Raw genomic sequence first — 20,491 nt, 5'->3', positions numbered from 1 at the left:
ATTAATTACATCAAGTACGTTTAGTAAAGGAGCTCTTTCTTACAAAATATACAAATCCAATGGAAAATATGTACTAGACAAGCTGTTTCAACATTAGAAACCGTACGAATAGGCAGTTCCCAAGCATTTTTTTAATACGAATACTTGTAGTCCTTGTAGAGGAAATAGATAGGTACAGATCAGAATCCACATTTTAATATGTTAATTAAATAACAGAATAATGATATTCTCACGAGAAGACGTGCGAGAGGTGTTTGACGATGTCGACCCAGTCCCTAAGGTGAGTGTTACGCGGTAAGTGTGTGCGGGACGTGCGAGAGGTGTTTGACGGTGTCGACCCAGTCCCTGAGGTGAGTGTTACGCGGTAGGTGTGTGCGGGACGTGCGAGAGGTGTTTGACGATGTCGACCCAGTCCCTGAGGTGAGTGTTACGCGGTAGGTGTGTGCGGGACGTGCGAGAGGTGTTTGACGATGTCGACCCAGTCCCTAAGGTGTGTGTTACGCGGTAGGTGTGTGCGAGACGTGCGAGAGGTGTTTGACGGTGTCGACCCAGTCCCTGAGGTGAGTGTTACGCGGTAGGTGTGTGCGGGACGTGCGAGAGGTGTTTGACGATGTCGACCCAGTCCCTGAGGTGAGTGTTACGCGGTAGGTGTGTGCGGGACGTGCGAGAGGTGTTTGACGATGTCGACCCAGTCCCTAAGGTGTGTGTTACGCGGTAGGTGTGTGCGGGACGTGCGAGAGGTGTTTGACGGTGTCGACCCAGTCCCTAAGGTGTGTGTTACGCGGTAGGTGTGTGCGGGACGTGCGAGAGGTGTTTGACGATGTCGACCCAGTCCCTAAGGTGTGTGTTACGCGGTAGGTGTGTGCGGGACGTGCGAGAGGTGTTTGACGATGTCGACCCAGTCCCTAAGGTGTGTGTTACGCGGTAGGTGTGTGCGGGACGTGCGAGAGGTGTTTGACGATGTCGACCCAGTCCCTAAGGTGTGTGTTACGCGGTAGGTGTGTGCGGGACGTGCGAGAGGTGTTTGACGATGTCGACCCAGTCCCTAAGGTGTGTGTTACGCGGTAGGTGTGTGCGGGACGTGCGAGAGGTGTTTGACGATGTCGACCCAGTCCCTAAGGTGTGTGTTACGCGGCAGGTGTGTGCGGGACGTGCGAGAGGTGTTTGACGGTGTCGACCCAGTCCCTAAGGTGTGTGTTACGCGGTAGGTGTGTGCGGGACGTGCGAGAGGTGTTTGACGATGTCGACCCAGTCCCAGCCCCGCGGCCTCTCCCCCGCGCGGCCCATCTCGGCGCGGTCCCACGCGCGCCGCTTCTGCGCCTTCGTCAGCTGCTCCTTCTTCTCCACCTGCTTCGACTCCGACTGCAGGGAAACACATGCCCGTTAATTATGGGTACCTCAAGGAAGTGGTCTGGGTCCTACCCTGTTCCTTTTTAACAAGCTTTTATTAGGTCGACCTGTATGTAACTAACTATGTAATGGAATCTAAGATGGAATTTAATGGATTGGATGGGATTTAACCATCTTCCAAGGATCGTAGCGTCATGAAAATTGGCAGCTGTATGTAGTTCTGATGACAATACAATAATATGGTACCATAGACTAGGAACCCTCTAGACTGAGTTTAGAGCAATTATTTCATGAAACCGATGCTGCCAAAAATACGGGGGTGCGGGGGGACGAGGTGAGCGAATCCCGTGCCGTGATTGGTCCGTTCAAAGACACTGACCAATCACGGCACGGGATTGACTCGAAGATGGAGTAAAACTACCGTATGAGTGGCAGAGGGGGTAGCGTTACTATGCTCAGTCTAGAGGATGTCTTGTCTGTGTATGGTACTGTCGAACTGATCTGATGATGGAGACAGGAGGTGGCCATAGGAACTCTGTGATGAAACAACGCAACCTAATGGTGTTAGGAGTTTTTAGAATTGTCTCGATGAGTATTATATAGTTGTCTGTCGTAAGAAAAGTACAGTCAGCGATAAAAGCTTGTACCAAAAATTAAATTTTTGCCAAAAACTTTTTTAGGGTTCCGTACCTCAAAATGAAAAAAACGGAACCCTTATAGGATCACTCCTGCGTCTGTCTGTCCGTCCGTCTGTCACAGCCTATTTTCTCCGAAACTACTGGACCAATTAAGTTGAAATTTGGCACACATATGTAAGTTTGTGACCAAAAGATGGTCATGTAACGTAAACAAATGAATTTTAAATATGGAGGCCACTTATTTTGGGGGGTAGTAGAGAGGGGAGTAAATTTTTCAAACTATATCGTGTTACATATCAAATGAAAGAGCTAATTGTAAGAATCTCTCAAATATATTTTTTATAATTTTAAGATAAATAGTTTAGCAGTTATTCAAGAAAATAGGCAAAAAAAAATCCATTCCCCTCCCCCCCCCCTTTTATCTCTGAAACTACTGGGTCTAAAAATACACAAAATAGTTCTTTACCTATAGATGATAGAAAAACCTATTAGAAATGTGCAGTCAAGCACGAGTCGGACTTAAGTACCTATGTACTTAGTTTTTGATTCGACCCTTACAGGTTTTGTAAGACATTTTACTCAATTTTCATTAAAAAAACCATATTGTTAAAAATTGTGTAATGTACGGAACCCTTGGAACGCGAGTCCGACTCGCACTTGGCCGGTTTTTTAAATGATTTTTTGCAATTTGGACATTTCAATGTTCATCTTAGTGTTAGTGCACGTTACGACTACATACGATTACTACTACTATAGTTCGTTTTTTTTAGCATTAGAAAGAACTTAAAAGAAGATAAGCGATTTTGACATGTCTTTTAATTGAAAAACACTTTTTAAAAATCAATAACTATTACTTATGAAAGCAGAAGACTATAAAAGGTCGTATTAGATTCATAATTGTTACATATTTAGCGTAACTTATTTTTAAAATGTGTTTTTCAATTAAAAGACACATCAAGATTGTTTACCAAATTTCTAATGCTAAAAAAAAACGAAGTATATATAACTGCATTTGACTACTTGAAATACCCACAACAAAAAAAAATACCGACATCACCGTTGTTGGTGATGACTGCAGGCATCGGAGTTTTTGTCGCATGGTAAGACTAATAGCAAGCCATGGAGTCGACATTTGCCATAAATGTAAACTCTTATTCATACTCATACTCATGATTAATTTTATTTAATATGAGAACAGATGACTAAATAGTTACTACGTATATGAGTTTAATTTATTAAACCTCATTTGTTGCAATAAAGCCGAAAGTGAATGGAACTGTCACCTAAGAAAATAACCTTCCGCAATTAAAAAAGTTATGAATTAATTCTATCAGTACTGTCATTGATTAGTTGTTTACTTGAAAGATATTTTACGTTTCAACATGTGTCCGTCTATCTATACTTTCATACTTATTTAAACGAGAAATTGGAAAGATTAATCAGATGTGCGATTTGGTACAAGAACGAGAGAAACATAATATGTATACAAAACCCTATGGATATACAATGTTAGGCATAATAATTAATTATGGAATATTCCACAACGTATTTCCCACTTACAGATATAAATAACTACTACGTTTGCAATCACCAGTGATTGACACATGACAAATACTAATCAATTTTATCAGCGGTCAGTAGGTACCTACATGACATCAGGTCTTTCGCAGCGATGTAGTTTGTATAGTTGTATGTTAAAATAGTTGAAGTTATGAATTCATAATGTAATAGAAAAATATAATTTTAATTTAATTCGACTAAGATAATATACACGACCGACCGCTCTAAAGGCATTTTAAGATAAATTAAATAAATGAGTATGAGTATGAATAAGAGTTTACATTTATGGCAAATGTCGACTCCATAGCTTGCTATTAGTCTTACCATGCGACAAAAACTCCGATGCCTAGTGATGAGTAAGAACCATTGCTGATACGATTTATTTTTTTTTTTAAACCGCTACTGAAAATCGTAATTAGATTCCAAAAAAAGTAAGACAATGTTGCCACTTTTTACTAGCGCGTCTTGTATTTATGTAAAAATAAGTAAATAAAACTACTTTTTTTAAATCGCCGGAGTAAAATTACCAATAAATAAATTATCTTAGCGTGTTCATTTATAAAAAGGAATTTACTATTTTACAAACAAATTATTGCAGTGGCAACATTGTCTTACTTTTTTTAGAATCTAATTACGATTTTCACTTTAGGTAAAGCCATAATGTCAATTTTATGTCAGAAAGTGTCATTTTAGACACAATGTGTTCAAAATAACAGGTTCCTAAACTTACTTGTTGCTGGCAACTATAAATCAATCACTGCATTTTGGTGATAAATAGAATCATCATCAATCAAAGACATGTAATACCACCTCTGTTCCGTTATCAAGATAGAAACCACCGATTTTAACTAAAACAAAATACTCAATCAGGACTCTCACCTCTTGGTCCTCAATAACTAACTTCTCGACCCTGGCCACTATCGCCTCCTCCGACTGCTCGGACAGGATCTCCCCCGCCCGCTCCTTCAGACACTCGAACAAGGTGTAGGTCATGGCGCAGCCCAGCCATTGCTCCGCTTCCTCCTTTACTATTGACAGGATTTTGTCCTTCACTGTTGGTAATCTACAATTCAATTAATACATCTAATTAATAACATTTTCTGTATAAAATAGGCAACTTTTGTATTGAACTGCTTATATTATTATATGTACAGTTAAATAATTGAGATAACATATATACTTACAAGTGTTGATTATAAAAGATTTCCAGATTAAAGTTAGGCTTCTCTGTGGGGTATGAGTCTCCCCATGATATTTCTAATATAAATGACTTCTCACCATCAATGTACTGGAAATGAAAGACAGAAAAGTAGATCTTTATCATGTGAACCAATTTCAACAATCTTTGTTTTATTTGAAAGAATGTGTTTTTATTCTAATCTCATAGATATATCAAGTATAATAAACATATGTATTATTATTAGGTGCCCTGTTTTTCTAGTTACCACCATGCACCTTACAGTTTTCTTTGATACTACATATAATAGGCTGTGGTGAACCTGTGAAATTTACCTTATACTGATATGTTTTAGGATTGACTTGCTTAAAGTTCTCGTCGCCGTCGTAAATAGACTTCAACACTTCTATCTCCTCGGCCTGCTGCTCCGCATCGTCAGACATTCTGTCTGGAACCACTCAAACTGCAATCAATTCAACAAAATCTTAAAGTAAGACCAAACAAGTCATAACACATTCAATTAAGCTCTACAACAAAATTAGCAAGTTCAAGACTGTTTTAAGATATTACTAGATTATGTTTATAACCTATAAATACGACTAATGAACTAAAAAGCCTGCTTCTTAAAAATAATGGTCGGCATTTGTAATGCCGCTTGAAGAGATCTTAACAAGGAACAAATACTATAATGGCTAAAACCTTGCCTACAACTATACAAATAAATAAGAAAAATTAAACAAAATACCTCGTATTAGTCGTATTACATACATTTACGTTTAAATGGTGTATCTCCCCAAAAACGATAAACCAAGCATTTAAATACAATTAAATTTAACAAAATTCACTACTGTTCCCTAAAAACAAGCAGTAATAAACTTTTCATTTCTAAATTCAGGTTTTATCTTGGTTTGGTAACACGAAATGCATACGAAATGTCAACCTGACAAACAGCTGACTTGACAGGTCAATGTCCGACCTAGCTCACAGACCAAATTATACAAATGAACTACAATAATCAAACAAACGACGTTAGTTTGTTTTATTTAGAATGCATGAGATTTGGTATTTTTATCCAAAATTGGTAAATTCACTAATCATTCTTATATTACGAATTTGATAAAAATCTTAGTTCAATAAATAAAAAAAGCTTTGCATTTTTCGAAATTTTTTAGTATCCATTGGACCCAAACCCCATTACAACAGTGTTGTTACACATCAATGTTTTTGCCCCATTAGCATTATATCATTATTCACATTTGCAAACTCAATGTGTTCTGGTATAATAATATAATATATTATCTGTAGAAATAAATGCACAGTTTTATTGAGTTTGCTTAGGACTTCACTTCAAGCGATATCTTTTAAGCAAATCTCCCTAAAAGTGTGCACACGCTAGTATGGCAATACTTTTATGACTGACATTCAAATCATGTTCAAATCCAGGGGGGGGACACTAGGAATGTAGTTAACGTCAGTAAAGATGCAGGCGATTTCTATATTTTGCTCCCGACAACATACTATTGCGTAAAGTTGACTTCCGATTACACAAACTACGTCACCAGATGTCACTATAAAATTCATATAATTTTGGTGGCATTAATATTAAAATTAAAATAAGTACGAATTAATATTTTTAATTATTATAATTTTCAATTAATTTTGCGAAAAAATAAGAGTTTTGTTAAAATGTGATTTAATTATGCTGTTTGTTTATGCTGGCAACACTTGCATAACCGCCAAGACCATAGAGGTACAATCATAATTATGTAGATGAAATTGGCGAGGAACCAGTTGACCGAACGAGATGCACTTATAGAACTTTTAGTATGGAGTAGCAGAGAAAGCGCTTTTGAAATAACCCGACCAAATTACGTAGGTTATGTTTGGTAGGTTGTCAGGAACGTCAAAAAGTGTTTTTAATTTGGTCGCATCACGTATGTTCTGTCCCTCACGGGCGCACGCGTATAGCTCATCTAAGTATATAATACTAGGTATATGGCCAAGACATGCAATTTTTTAGCTGTCACTGGAAGAGCGTAAATTAAAAATATTTTAGTGATGGTTGAGCCATTTTCTTCGTTATGGTTTGGTTATGGTGCTGGAGGAAATTAGATTATAGCCCGAATGAAAACACATGCCTGCCCTGCCCTGCCATGCCCTGTTGTGAAAACCTCCAGAAAGTGCGTTGAGTTCTGTGTTATTTTGTGCAATATGGACGCTATTTTAGAGTAAATTTATTTCGTGGTAGGTATCTAATAAGTACCTACTTTTGATAAGGCACGCCACTATCGATAAATCTGCTACAATGCCTAGACTATGTGCTTGTATTGTGCGTAGTAAATTAATCATATTTTCTTAATCATGTATTTTCTTGTGTGTGAATGCTTTTTCACCACACTCGCTTTCTTTTCTATTGTTTACCTAAAATTGTACTTTCCTAGCGATAATGTGATGTAAAACATGTATGCAATAAACATATTGAATTTAATATTCTGTTTTTTTCTTTATTCCATTATTGATAACATTAACCTTTTCCACATAATGTTAGGTCTACTTGGGCGGTTTACAAGTACATTTGTTGTTTGATTTCTTGTAAATAATTAAAGGTTTTTGTTACAAGAAACCAAACAAAAAATGGACTTGTAAACCGCCCGAGTATACCTAATATTATGTGGAACGAAAGTACACGTATGGATGCATATGTAGTTGTGCACGCACACAAACATACTTAGTATCGGCGGAGAATCAGAGATGGCTCTTTCAAATGAGTTTCCATAAAATGCTTCAAGAGGGCTCTCTTTACCTATATACTTACTTTACTCTTTGTTCAAATCGCTGCAGATAGCAAAATACGTTATTTATTTGAAACGAATTTCACTGCCGAGTTTCCCATAAATCCCACGAAATAATATTTTCTCTATCATTATAATAATTATTCACGGTTACTGTATGTTCATATAGTGTAAACGTATGCAATGCTCGCGTGACAAAAGGACATCTTCTTCTGCTTCAAAAGCTTCTCACTGTGCTTGCATTGTTACAAAGATGGAGAACAAGAAACCCGCTGGTGATAATTTCAAAGTGCCAACGTTGCCCGTAGGCCGCCTCCTGCAGTCGAGCACCAAAGCGAACATCCCAGACACGAAGGAATCCACTTCAACGGGCCTGAAGAGTGCACACGAGAAGAAAAGTTCCTGGGCACTGACAGACTTCGACCTCGGGCGGGCGCTGGGCAAAGGTAAATTTGGAAACGTATATCTGGCGCGCGAGAAGGAGTCCCGGTACGTGGTGGCGCTGAAAGTGCTGTTCAAGAGCCAGATCCTGGACGCGGACATCGAGCACCAGGTGCGGCGCGAGGTGGAGATCCAGTGCCGGCTGCGGCACCCCAACATCCTGCGCATGTACGGCTACTTCCACGACGAGAAGCGCATCTACCTCATCCTGGAGTACGCCAAGCACGGCGCACTCTACATGCTGCTCAAGGTCCGCGGCCGCTTCGACGAGAAGACTGCCGCCATCTACATCCGCGACCTCACCAAGGCTCTCATCTACTGCCACGCCAAGAAAGTCATACACCGCGACATCAAACCTGAGAATATACTAATAGGCCACAATGGGGAGCTGAAAATAGCGGACTTTGGCTGGTCCGTGCACTCCCCGTCCTCTAGAAGAATGACGCTCTGTGGAACCTTGGACTACTTATCACCAGAAATGATTGAAGGGAAGCCCCACAGCTACGCAGTTGACATTTGGAGTCTCGGTGTGTTATGCTACGAGTTACTTGTAGGATTACCTCCGTTTGACGCCAAGCACTCAAATCAGACTTATTTGAAAATTAGGTATGTAATAATTAAGTATCCGGAGTATGTGTCTGAAAAGGCAAAGGATCTCATGGGCAAGCTGCTGGTGGTGACCCCGGAGAGCCGCCTGCCCCTCGCCAGTGTGCTGCAGCACCCCTGGATTGTAGAGAATGCCCCGCCCGGGGCTCTGCCACCTGCCTTCAACCCTGACCCCAATGTCAAAGTAGAGAATAAACAATAATTATGCTGGAGGCTGACAATAATTATGTTAATTATTAGTGGCTTTTTAAATTATGACAAGAGCATTACAACAAGATGCCTTTAGCTTCTAATTCATTGATTTGAAAATAAAATCATTATAATGTAATTTAAACTTCAATGAATGATCCCTCATTGCTGGGGCTGGTTTTTTACTGTAAAAATTAAATTGTTTATCTGCTATTCTTAAATGTACAGTCTTCTGTGATATAGGACAAGTCAAAATACAAATGTTTGACACTTTCTCCTATTTCATCAATTGTGTATTTATTTCTCAGTGACTGTACTAGTTGTAGTCTAATATGAACACACATTTTTGCATATTTTTCATTAAAATATAGGGTTATCTGTAAAATAATAATGCCATTTTAGTAGGAATATTGTTTATAGTAGGTAGCCTAATTTGTATTTTTAATTTTATGAAATGTGATTAGATAGTGATTTATCCGTATAATAATGGTATCTATTTTGTAAGGGGGTTGGGAAATAATTGTAGTCAATCTTGTCATCCCTGCATTTATTATGTGTAGACCTTTGGAGTCAAGTTTATTTGGTAGGTATGTTCATTCTAAAGACTATAATTATGACTGAGCTAGATTTAAAGAAATGTTAACTTAAATCATGATCTTATTTTAGTTTAAATACATAATACAATTAATGCAAAAAAGGAATTTATTTTATTTATTTTATAAAACCTATCATTATTTTTTCTTCATATAATAGAGGTCCATGGCATACTTGTCAAAATTAGGATCTTTTTTGACAACGCAATTCCAATATGCGAGTTCCCCAAACAGACATATGAAGCTCAAAAAATATCCAATAGCGAGGGCTATGAAAGCTCCGTACAGCTTTTTTAAGTTCATGAGAGCTTTCACTTCATTGTCAGATGTGTCCAGCGCTCTGATAGGGTACATGGCGTCGTTCAGCCACTTCTCAACCAAGCCTACTTCCACCGTGCGTCGCATATAAACGTCAGCAAGCGGCTTCAACGGGGAATTCTTATGGAAACCTATAGATATCGGTATATTGACTACACAGTCCGTCATTATATGCAACTCTCTATCGGAAGCCAGTCTCATAGTAGTAGTGTCGGTCGAGTTCTGCGTCTCCATGCTCACATTCCGGTTCTTCCTTTTAACGCTTAAATACTTCAAGTAATACTCGTTCTCGTAATACGCGTAGACTCCTCGAGCGACCTTCGCGGCGGCCTCGTCCGGATCGTCTATCGTTCGGAACCTCTCGCCGATCTTCTGTCCGAGCTCGTCCAAAGATTCTTCGAAGAAGCGCGCGGTCTCCACGCCCCACCCGCCGCAGGGGAGTTTACTGTCGACGAGCTCCTTCAAGGTGTCGACGGTGACCCGCGGGGCGGGGTTGGCGAGGATGGCGGTCATGCTGGCGCGGTAGGACACCACGAGCAGGATGCAGTACAGCCAGTACCAGCCCGTGAGCAGCCGCACGGCCCAGCCGCGGGGCAGCCCGGGCAGCGACACCACCACCAGCATCCCGTACGTGTACAGGATGCTGTTGATCACTTCGCCGAACAGGTATACGCCGACTGGTTTTGAGTCTGCAAATAATTACAATCATTTCTCTTTGGTGTAAGAGTAAACCTCAGACTGAGGTGCTTAGTTCGTTTAAAGGTCAGTGACTCGAATATACTTATATATATGTAAAAAAACATCAGAGGAGACGATCAATAGTATAGATTGTTAACCAAGGAAGGAAAGGCACTCATCTCTGCCGAGGTAGTTTGGCGCTCGAACTCAGTGAGAACGCCAATAGTCCGAGGCTGAAATGATGCCTTTCACCCGAGTTAAACACTACACTCTACTTTTCATTTCGAATACGAGGAAAGTATATAACGCACGTGGTTTTTTTTTAATAAGTACATTTTTATAGTATTTCTGGATGGTATTTTCAATGAATAATATAGGCAAAAGTATCGTTATTTATGGAATGGGGAGTTAAATATCAGAATGGAAATTGTATGACAAATCCTTTTAAACCCAAATTTCAATTGCTTCTCGTATAAATAAAGATTAAAAATCGTACTTGGAGCGTAAAATGCTCTAGTGCAAAAACGTATCATTTTCTGCACACTTTTTAGTTTAGAACAACAAAAGTTTTTGGCAAAAATTTAATTTTTGGTACAAGCTTTTATCGCTGACTGTACTTTTCTTACGACAGACAACTATATAATACTCATCGAGACAATTCTAAAAACCCCTAACACAATTAGGTTGCGTTGTTTCATCACAGAGTTCCTATGGCCACCTCCTGTCTCCATCATCAGATCAGTTCGACAGTACCATATTATTGTATTTGTCATCAGAACTCAGTCAGAACTACATACATACAGCTGCCAATTTTCATGACGCTACGATCCTTGGAAGATGGTTAAATTTGTTACCTTATAGGTAGATTCCATTACATAGTTAAATACAGGTCGACCTAATAATAAGCTTGTTAATGACCCTCTTTTAGAGCATGAGAAATGAAAACATGTTTTAGTTATCCTTTAAACTACTCTTTTTGCGTTCGGGGGATAAAAAAGTTACATATTTTATTAAAATGATTAAGCTAGCTAGCGAGCAAGGTAGACTACCTCAAGTTTTTTTATTGAAACATGAGCGAAAGTTTCCGAATATGAAAACGAGCATAGCGAGGGGTTCAAATAATTTAATCTTGAGCGATGCGAGGATTTCAAAGCATGAGTGAAAAATAAAAACTTCCGAGAGGACATGGTGAGAAAAGGTGATAGGTATTACTACTCCTATTAGATCTCTGTTTGTAAAGACACGGGAGTGTGAGAGATTATTGACGTAGCGTATGTAGTGGTGACACGTACCCTGATCTTGATGTTTGTCTGTGGTCATCTTGTGCTCGTTCTGGTAGTCCAGCAGGCGCGTGTAGTAGCGCGCGAGCCCGTGGAAGATGGCGCCCGTCATCAGCAGCACCAGCAGCACGGCCACCCACATGTTTAGTCTGCCAAATTATCGTATTTACACAAGCTGTAAGAGTTACGTATCTCTCATAAAAGTGAACTCTTGTACGAGCCACCTGACGCTCGGTAGGTACCTATGTGTACATATATAGTGACGGTAATGAATGGTTTACAATGCGCATTGCTAAATTCCTACTCAATGGATCGGCGTCAGCGTCACATCATGAATTTCCAGCAAATTAATTTGAAGATGCTGATTTTCATGTTACGGAGGAATTAATGAAAGGGGTCTTCCATTAATTACGGCACACGTATAGAGGGTCAAAGAAAATGTGACATTGATAAGCGGGAGGGGGGAGTCACTATCTTTGTAACGTCACTTTAACTTCGCCCTGTAACTGAAAGTCGTGTGATGAGAAAGGTGTCAGGAATTAATGTGGAGGAACTTGAGAGGAAATGAAAATAATGGAAAAGCTGGTTGTACAGGATGTGAGACTGCTGTGTGAGAGATGATAAGAAAGCACGTGAAATGAAAATCAGGGCTACAGGCGTATGGAATGAATGGGACAAGACAAGGGCAAGCGAATGATGACGGTTTCCAAGCTGCACACACTTGAAGGGCACAAGAGATAACCGTCTTTCAGCTAGGAGTTGTCGGTGCGTGCCTCCGGGGGAAGGTGAAGCATTGTGCGCTACCTACAGGGGATGCTGAGGTCCACCCGCCGGGGACTCACTTGAAGGGCAAGATGAGCGTCTTCCAGGAGTTGTCCGTGAGCGCCTCCGGCGTGAGGAACGTGAAGCATTGTGCCGTGTACGGGATGCTGAGGTCCATGAGCTCGAGGTGGTAGGGCGTGTACTGCAGGTTGCCCAGCGCCGCGTCCGCGCCGCTCACCATCTCACCGATCAGGCCTGACAGAAATAACAGCCAATTTAACCATTTAGGATTCCTAACCTAAAGATTAACTATTAGGCTAGTAGGGTAGCCATAGTGGCAGGGTGTTCATCAATTCTATACTTAGCGAGGGTTAATGTACATTCGTTCTAGAAGTTACCTGAGAATGAGCCATTGGCTTGCTTCTGTCCCCACTTGTGATACTCGGCGTTCACCGACTGGTACAGATTTGGCTTGAAATTCATCTTCTCCGCCAATGTGTTCAGGATCTGTGGAAACATCCGAGTGCAAATGTATTTCCATTTTTGCACCACGTATATAGTCGTAAAACTCAAAAGTAATACGAAAGTTACTTGTTACCCGGGCCCGGGTAGCTGATAGAGTCCATCTAAGCTAACTCCGAGCGCCGATTTTTATTAATAAAATATAATAGACGGGTTCCCCTCATCTGGCATAGGTAATATTGTTTGTCAGAAATACATTTCGCATAACATATATCGCAGAAACACTTTTAGTCGAATGATAATTTTGCATAACTATTACTTGGCATTACTATTTACTACGCATACAATACATTTTGCAGCATATCATTAAGCAGAAGATTACTGTTGCCGACTTTCATTTAGCATAATTTTATGTACCATAACCATCCTGCAGCATACTCTTATTATGGCATAATTAATTTTTTCTGCTAGCAGAAAAGTGGGTTAAGTTAAGTAAGAACTGCGACCCCAACAAAATTGGACGTGTGCCAGAAAATAAGGTTAGGTTGTGTTAGAATTGCGACCTCCTACAAGTCCTACAAAAACGAATGGCTGTCAGAAAAATAGGTTAGGTTAGGTTAGAGCTGCGACCTCTTACAAAAACGAACGGCTGTCAGAAAAATAGGTTAGGTTAGAGCTGCGACCTCCTACAAAAACGAACGGCTACCAGAAAAGTAAGATCAACTGCCATAAAAACAGATTATGTTAGAGCATACTAGGTACTGCTGCACATTGGTAAGTCAATTAAAACCATTTATAACATCACCTTTAATTAAACTTGATAGCTTTATGCCACCAAAATAGGATGCAATATGTATGCAATACATTTATCTGCGCAATCAATATTCGTTTAAAATACTATTATGATCATCAACAGTATGCCAAAATATGGTTCTGGATTATAAAACTCTGCGAAGTGATTGTATGCTAAATGATACTATGCGAAAGGTAATTCTGCCAAACGACATTTCTGCCAAGTAACATTATGCAATACAAATACATGTCAAAAAACTTTCTGCAACACATTAGTAACTCATAATAGACCAATATACTCAAATTTTTAAAAGAATTTGACGTTGTTGGTAGAAGATGGGAATACGTTACATAGTGCATATGAATACGTGTGTTACGTTACATATGAATAATTCCCATCTCGTGTGTAAAATGACTTAATAACGTACTTCTATCTCGACGCCTCCAATCTTAATGGTCTCGTTGTTCTTCATGACTACCACGGAGGGTACGTGGTCCAGGTACACCACGTCCAGCACCTCCGCGTTCAAATTCTTAGTCTTGTCTGCAAACAAAGGCCTGCAACAAGTACCTACAATCAGTATAATGAAGACCCCTACTAAGCCTGCTGTTTTCCAGGATACCGTTCAGAGTGTTCAATTCCCAAATATCCAAACAACTAGATCCTGAGACCTTGATGATGTGTACCTAGATATCGTAACCGGGAATTTTTGCTCCTTGTCATATAAATCTGTGCTGGGTGGTAGAACTCCCTAATGAAGACACACTGAAATGCTCGTTATCGTGGTGGTTAGTTTGGTAACCAACCTGTTGTAGTGAAACCTTCCATTCCTCCAAATATCCACCCTCCTGGACACAAAGACGGCCTTGATCGGGTTGGGGAAGGGCACGGTGGAGAGGTCGAACCAGGCCTTGCCCTTGCTGCCGCCGAGCGCCCTCTTGTGGTAGCGCAGGAACAGCACGTTGACGACGCGCTTCCACAGGTAGTGCAGCTCGCTGTGGAACAGCCGGAAGTCGTGCAGCATGATGTACTTGGCGCGCGTGTCCAGGATGCGATGCCTGCGATATAGGTACGGAACAATCAAGACGAATCTTGAATTTCGGGGTGAAATCCCGAAGAATTCTCAAGGGTGTTATTATTCTGTGTGTGGGTTACTTCAGACAGCATATTTATTAATTATTTTATGTTCGTGTTGAGTCTCCACCCCCTTTGGGGAAAGTTGCTCAAGCCAATAGACTCCTAATGCCTGACAATGATCACTCGATCTTGCCCAGCTACTTACACAGTACAGTCGCCGTTAGATATATCGGAGCGGCCAAAACGTTCACAACATTAGAACACGCACTCTAACGCCCTGACAATAGAGGCGTGTTCAGATGTTTATGAGCGCCTTAGTCGCTCCGATATATCTGATGGCGACTCTACAACAACTGAGGGTGTCGTCTTGGGTCGTCCCATTCGTTTTTTGTCAAGTTCTTAAATTAGTTCCATTATGCTTTCGTCACCCATTCTACATTCGTCAAGTTCATCGGTGGTCTTTGTCATCTTTGGTTATATTTTGTTGTTTGCCTTTTTCCTATTCCGGCTCATTCCGATATTCGTCATCATCTTCTTTGGGCATGCATGTTCGGTGTTTGTCAATTTCTTTTTTTAGTCTCATTCGTTATTCGTCCTATCGTCTTTGGTCTTATTCTAATTTCGTATTTTTCTTATTTTGGCTCTTTTGCAATTTGGACACATTTTCTATTTGTCCCGTTCGATATTCGTCCCATTGGATATTCGTTCCGTTCACTCTTTTGTCTTGTTTTTTGTTTTGATTCCATAAACAATGATCTTTTTACTTAAAATATTAATTGAAAGTACCCTAAACAATACACATGTAGGGGAGATTAGTCTAAAACGGGGACACGATGCTTACTTCGTCGTGCCGTGCTTGGTCTTAGATCAGGGCGCGGCAATATGGCTACTGAGATAGTTTCAGACTGATAAGAGCTTTGGTAACTGCTATCAACCTTCTTGGTAAGTTTGTCAACTAAAGTAAACGGGAGGAAAGGGATGATGAAATTGATAATAACCACACTGGGGAAAATGACATGACACAGATGACAAAGACTACCAGCGAAAGTGACGAATGAATATAATAGAATACATCAGAATAAGACAAATTAAGAACTTTGAATTGAATAATTTTACGGTTTAGACTCACTTGTTTTAAGTCACTCGCGCGACATGTTTCGGAGAGCCTAGGTCTCAATGTTAGCATGTCTCACAACAGTTTAAATTAAATTAAGAACTTGTCAATAACCGAATAGGACCAACAACGAACGTGTCGAAAAAAAATGATGAATAATGAATGAGTCTGAAAACGAGATAGACTAACATCGAACATGCCCAAATAAGATGATGACGAATACCGAAATGAGCCGGAATAAGAAAAAGGCAAACAACAAATATGACCAAACATGAGAAAGACCACCGACGAACGTGACGAATGTAGAATGGGTGACGAAAACAGAATGGGACTAATTTAAGAACTTGGCAAAAAACGAATGGGACGACCCAAGACGATACCCAACTGAGGTGTTTTGAGGGGAAAATAACAGACTTGAAAAGCCATGTGTGTGTATTTACCTGTCCCCGAACCGCAACAGCCTCGCCGCTTGCAGTCCGTTGGCCAGCAGGATGACGTAGACGTTGCAGCCGTCCTTGCGCGCCTGCCGCAGCGACTCCAGCGTGTCGAAGTTCGGCGACAGCAGGTCCTCGTACTCTTCCACCACTATCTAATAGTTATGGCACGATGGCACCACGTTCAACATTAGGGAATATAGTATGGAATAGATCAAACTAGGTACAATTTACTTATCAGAGCGGTCAGAGAGGTTCTATGTCTAGAATTAGTCACGTTTTCACCATGGTATCCGGCGTTTAGTATAACCATAGTTGATTGTGAAATCCAATGCATAAATTAATTTAAAACAATTAGGTACCTCTAGTTGGTTTTCTATTAGAGTTTCTAAAATGCCCTGGCTTATAAGGCGAAACGCCGCTGCAATCCGGCGGGCAGATTTAGGGACAGCTGGATTTACCATTACAAGAGAAACAAAGTTTAGTTCCCGCGGCAAGCCACCGGCCGGCTCACCATGAGGACGGGCGGCGGCGCGGCGCCACAGGGCCCCCTCCCACACGCCGAGATGCGCGGGGTCGCACACCACGGCCACGCACGTGACGTCACGCGTCAGGCTCACCATGAGGACGGGTGGCGGCGCGGCGCGGCGCCACAGGGCCCCCTCCCACACGCCGAGATGCGCGGGGTCGCACACGACGGCCACGCACGTGACGTCACGCGTCAGGCTCACCATGAGGACGGGTGGCGGCGCGGCGCGGCGCCACAGGGCCCCCTCCCACACGCCGAGATGCGCGGGGTCGCACACCACGGCCACGCACGTGACGTCACGCGTCAGGCTCACCATGAGGACGGGTGGCGGCGCGGCGCGGCGCCACAGGGCCCCCTCCCACACGCCGAGATGCGCGGGGTCGCACACGACGGCCACGCACGTGACGTCACGCGTCAGGCTCACCATGAGGACGGGTGGCGGCGCGGCGCGGCGCCACAGGGCCCCCTCCCACACGCCGAGATGCGCGGGGTCGCACACCACGGCCACGCACGTGACGTCACGCGTCAGGCTCACCATGAGGACGGGTGGCGGCGCGGCGCGGCGCCACAGGGCCCCCTCCCACACGCCGAGATGCGCGGGGTCGCACACGACGGCCACGCACGTGACGTCACGCGTCAGGCTCACCATGAGGACGGGTGGCGGCGCGGCGCGGCGCCACAGGGCCCCCTCCCACACGCCGAGATGCGCGGGGTCGCACACGACGGCCACGCACGTGACGTCACGCGTCAGGCTCACCATGAGGACGGGCGGCGGCGCGGCGCGGCGCCACAGGACCCCCTCCCCCCCCACACGCCGAGATGCGCGGGGTCGCACACGACGGCCACGCACGTGACGACACGCGTCAGGCTCACCATGAGGACGGGCGGCGGCGCGGCGCGGCGCCACAGGGCCCCCTCCCACACGCCGAGATGCGCGGGGTCGCACACGACGGCCACGCACGTGACGTCACGCGTCAGGCTCACCATGAGGACGGGCGGCGGCGCGGCGCGGCGCCACAGGACCCCCTCCCCCCCCACACGCCGAGATGCGCGGGGTCGCACACGACGGCCACGCACGTGACGTCACGCGTCAGGCTCACCATGAGGACGGGTGGCGGCGCGGCGCGGCGCCACAGGGCCCCCTCCCACACGCCGAGATGCGCGGGGTCGCACACGACGGCCACGCACGTGACGTCACGCGTCAGGCTCACCATGAGGACGGGTGGCGGCGCGGCGCGGCGCCACAGGGCCCCCTCCCACACGCCGAGATGCGCGGGGTCGCACACCACGGCCACGCACGTGACGTCACGCGTCAGGCTCACCATGAGGACGGGTGGCGGCGGCGCGGCGCCACAGGGCCCCCTCCCACACGCCGAGATGCGCGGGGTCGCACACCACGGCCACGCACGTGACGTCACGCGTCAGGCTCACCATGAGGACGGGTGGCGGCGCGGCGCGGCGCCACAGGGCCCCCTCCCACACGCCGAGATGCGCGGGGTCGCACACGACGGCCACGCACGTGACGTCACGCGCCAGCCCGCGGACCAGGTCCACCAGCAGCCACTGCAGGTCCTTGCTCTCGTCCACGCCTCTTAATATGGGGGGGAGCGCTGCTTGTGCACTGGAACATTAATATCCATTAAGAGCCCATCAACGTGCACACTAGCGCCACTGCTATATAATCGCGCGTGATTATTTAAATTAATAATCTTTAATAATCTTTATTTACTTGAAATATTTAACGAAAGATATTTTTAAAAAGGGGGCCGCTACGTACTGTATCTTGTATTAAAGTACCTTTTGAATACATCAAACTAGTTTCTATGTTGCTGGATTCGTGAAACTATGAACTCAAAACAAAAACGGCCGTTTTAACTTTGGACGCATATAGTGATGAATCCGGCAACATAGAAACTAGTTTGATATACTCAAAAGGTACTTTAATACAAGATACAGTACGTTGCTGCCCCCTTTTTAGGGTTCCGTACCCAAAGGGTAAAAACGGGACCCTATTACTAAGACTCCGCTGTCCGTCCGTCCGTCCGTCCGTCCGTCTGTCACCAGGCTGTATCTCACGAACTGTGATAGCTAGACAGTTGAAATTTTCACAGATGATGTATTTCTGTTGCCGCTATAACAACAAATACTAAAAGCGGCCAAGTGCGAGTCGGACTCGCCCATGAAGGGTTCCGTATTTAGGCGATTTATGACGTATTAAAAAAAACTACTTACTAGATCTCGTTCAAACCAATTTTCGGTGGAAGTTTACACGGTAATGTACATCATATATTTTTTTTAGTTTTATCATTCTGTTATTTTAGAAGTTACAGGGGGGGGACACACATTTTACCACTTTGGAAGTGTCTCTCGCGCAAACTATTCAGTTTAGAAAAAAATGATATTAGAAACCTCAATATCATTTTTGAAGACCTATCCATAGATACCCCACACGTATAGGTTTGATGAAAAAAAAAATTTTGAGTTTCAGTTCTAAGTATAGGGAACCCCAAAAATTTAATGTTTTTTTTTCTATTTTTGTGTGAAAATCTTAATGCGGTTCACAGAATACATCTACTTACCAAGTTTCAACAGTATAGTTCTTATAGTTTCGGAGAAAAGTGACTGTGACATACACGGACAGACGGACAGACAGACAGACAGACAGACATGACGAATCTATAAGGGTTCCGTTTTTTGCCATTTCGGCTACGGAACCCTAAAAAACAGAATAAAATAAAGATTTAAGTGGGGCTTCCATACAACAAACGTGATTATTGACCAAAGTTAAGCAACGTCGGGCGGGGTCAGTACTCAGTACAGTACAGATGGGTGACCGTTTTTTTGCTTGTTTTGCTCTATTTTTTGTTGATGGTGCGGAACCCTCCATGCGCGAGTCCGACTCGCACTTGGCCGGTTTTTTTTTAAATATATTTCGTTAAATTTAAATTATCACGATTATTTAGCAGTGGCGCTAGTGTGCACGTTGATAGCTGGTTGATGGGCTCTTAAGAGGCTAACATATATCACGGATTGCGTGTCAGTTTTTTTGTAGGTTGTTTAGAACGCAGGGTAAACGCTTTTACGTACATCTGATAACGTAGCTACGTCGAAAATTTAAAGGGCCATATCTATCTAATCTAATACCTTTAAACGAGCAATTCTTGTTTATTTATTTATGGTATGTATATATATTTCGGGGATCTCGGAAACGGCTCTAACGATTTCGATGAAATTTGCTATATGGGGGTTTTTGGGGGCGAAAAATCGATCTAGCTAGGTCTTATCTCTGGGAAAACGCGCATTTTCGAGTTTTTTTATGTTTTCCGAGCGAAGCTCGGTCACCCAGATATTGTATTGTAAAACGTACGATACACGTGCGAATAGATAATTCGCAACTCCCTTCGGTCGTGTTTTAAAATTCGCCACTCGCTGCGACTTTTCGCACTTGTATCGTACATAACTATCAAGCCCGTCCGTAACATCTTTGTCAAACTCAATTTCATGAATAACAAATATAAAAATCATTTAAAAACATGAAGGTTACTTATTGTTCAGGCGACACTCTTTTACTCATAATATTTAGACAGTTAAGGTATTTATATGCATTATAATGCAAAGTTCTCTCTAAATATTTGGAATAATCATTGATGTACTTGCCCTGCAATTACAATGAGCCCAAAAAGCACACATTTGGACAT

General features: G+C 42.9%; 3 protein-coding genes and 1 long non-coding RNA gene across 5 annotated transcripts; 2 read left to right on the top strand and 2 right to left on the bottom strand.

The window, feature by feature from the left end:
* The first annotated feature begins 238 nt into the window (after positions 1-238).
* LOC134648600 (uncharacterized) lies at positions 239-681 on the top strand. The gene is made up of 3 exons (XR_010096911.1): positions 239-280; positions 351-490; positions 561-681. It is a non-coding gene; the product is annotated as an uncharacterized LOC134648600 (long non-coding RNA).
* A 19-nt stretch (positions 682-700) lies between these two features.
* On the bottom strand, positions 701-5,629 carry LOC134648599 (RWD domain-containing protein 4). The gene is made up of 5 exons (XM_063503078.1): positions 5,490-5,629; positions 5,061-5,188; positions 4,733-4,836; positions 4,428-4,611; positions 701-1,362 (listed from the first exon to the last, which is right to left on the bottom strand). The coding sequence occupies exons 2-5, from the start codon at positions 5,166-5,168 to the stop codon at positions 1,198-1,200; spliced, it is 561 nt and encodes a 186-aa protein (XP_063359148.1). The 5' UTR covers positions 5,169-5,188; positions 5,490-5,629; the 3' UTR covers positions 701-1,197.
* Positions 5,630-7,563: 1,934 nt separating this feature from the next.
* LOC134648598 (uncharacterized) lies at positions 7,564-8,786 on the top strand. Its single transcript, XM_063503077.1, has one exon. It carries the CDS (start codon positions 7,696-7,698, stop codon positions 8,764-8,766), a length of 1,071 nt encoding a protein of 356 aa, XP_063359147.1. The 5' UTR covers positions 7,564-7,695; the 3' UTR covers positions 8,767-8,786.
* Positions 8,787-9,484: 698 nt separating this feature from the next.
* Positions 9,485-17,733, bottom strand: LOC134648597 (glutamate receptor ionotropic, delta-2). Of its 2 annotated transcripts, none has more exons than XM_063503076.1 (8): positions 17,667-17,733; positions 16,271-16,419; positions 14,446-14,697; positions 14,067-14,196; positions 12,783-12,891; positions 12,465-12,639; positions 11,635-11,771; positions 9,485-10,353 (listed from the first exon to the last, which is right to left on the bottom strand). In XM_063503076.1, the coding sequence occupies exons 1-8, from the start codon at positions 17,667-17,669 to the stop codon at positions 9,485-9,487; spliced, it is 1,824 nt and encodes a 607-aa protein (XP_063359146.1). In that variant the 5' UTR covers positions 17,670-17,733. The 2 variants fall into 2 exon arrangements, with proteins under 2 accessions (XP_063359146.1, XP_063359145.1); XM_063503075.1 differs by lacking the exon at positions 17,667-17,733 and adding an exon at positions 16,885-16,983.
* Between the last annotated feature and the right edge of the window lie 2,758 nt (positions 17,734-20,491).

The sequence above is a fragment of the Cydia amplana genome, chromosome 6 (assembly GCF_948474715.1).
Source record: "Cydia amplana chromosome 6, ilCydAmpl1.1, whole genome shotgun sequence".
Taxonomy (NCBI): Eukaryota; Metazoa; Arthropoda; class Insecta; order Lepidoptera; family Tortricidae; genus Cydia; species Cydia amplana.
Note: the sequence above shows the minus strand (reverse complement) of the source record. Positions and strands in the feature narration are given on the sequence as shown.

What these genes read in the sequence shown, in the direction of transcription:
- LOC134648599 (XM_063503078.1), bottom strand. Translation starts at nt 5,168, where the DNA reads ATGTCTGACGATGCGGAGCAGCAGGCCGAGGAGATAGAAGTGTTGAAG. An exon ending in CTAAAACATATCAGTATAAG is followed by an intron (nt 4,837 to 5,060) that starts GTAAATTTCACA and finishes TTTCATTTCCAG; the next exon opens with TACATTGATGGTGAGAAGTC. An exon ending in ATCTTTTATAATCAACACTT is followed by an intron (nt 4,612 to 4,732) that starts GTAAGTATATAT and finishes ATTGAATTGTAG; the next exon opens with ATTACCAACAGTGAAGGACA.
- LOC134648598 (XM_063503077.1), top strand. Translation starts at nt 7,696, where the DNA reads ATGCAATGCTCGCGTGACAAAAGGACATCTTCTTCTGCTTCAAAAGCT.
- LOC134648597 (XM_063503076.1), bottom strand. An exon ending in GGAAGGTTTCACTACAACAG is followed by an intron (nt 14,197 to 14,445) that starts GTTGGTTACCAA and finishes TACTTGTTGCAG; the next exon opens with GCCTTTGTTTGCAGACAAGA. An exon ending in TTGGAGGCGTCGAGATAGAA is followed by an intron (nt 12,892 to 14,066) that starts GTACGTTATTAA and finishes ATGTTTCCACAG; the next exon opens with ATCCTGAACACATTGGCGGA.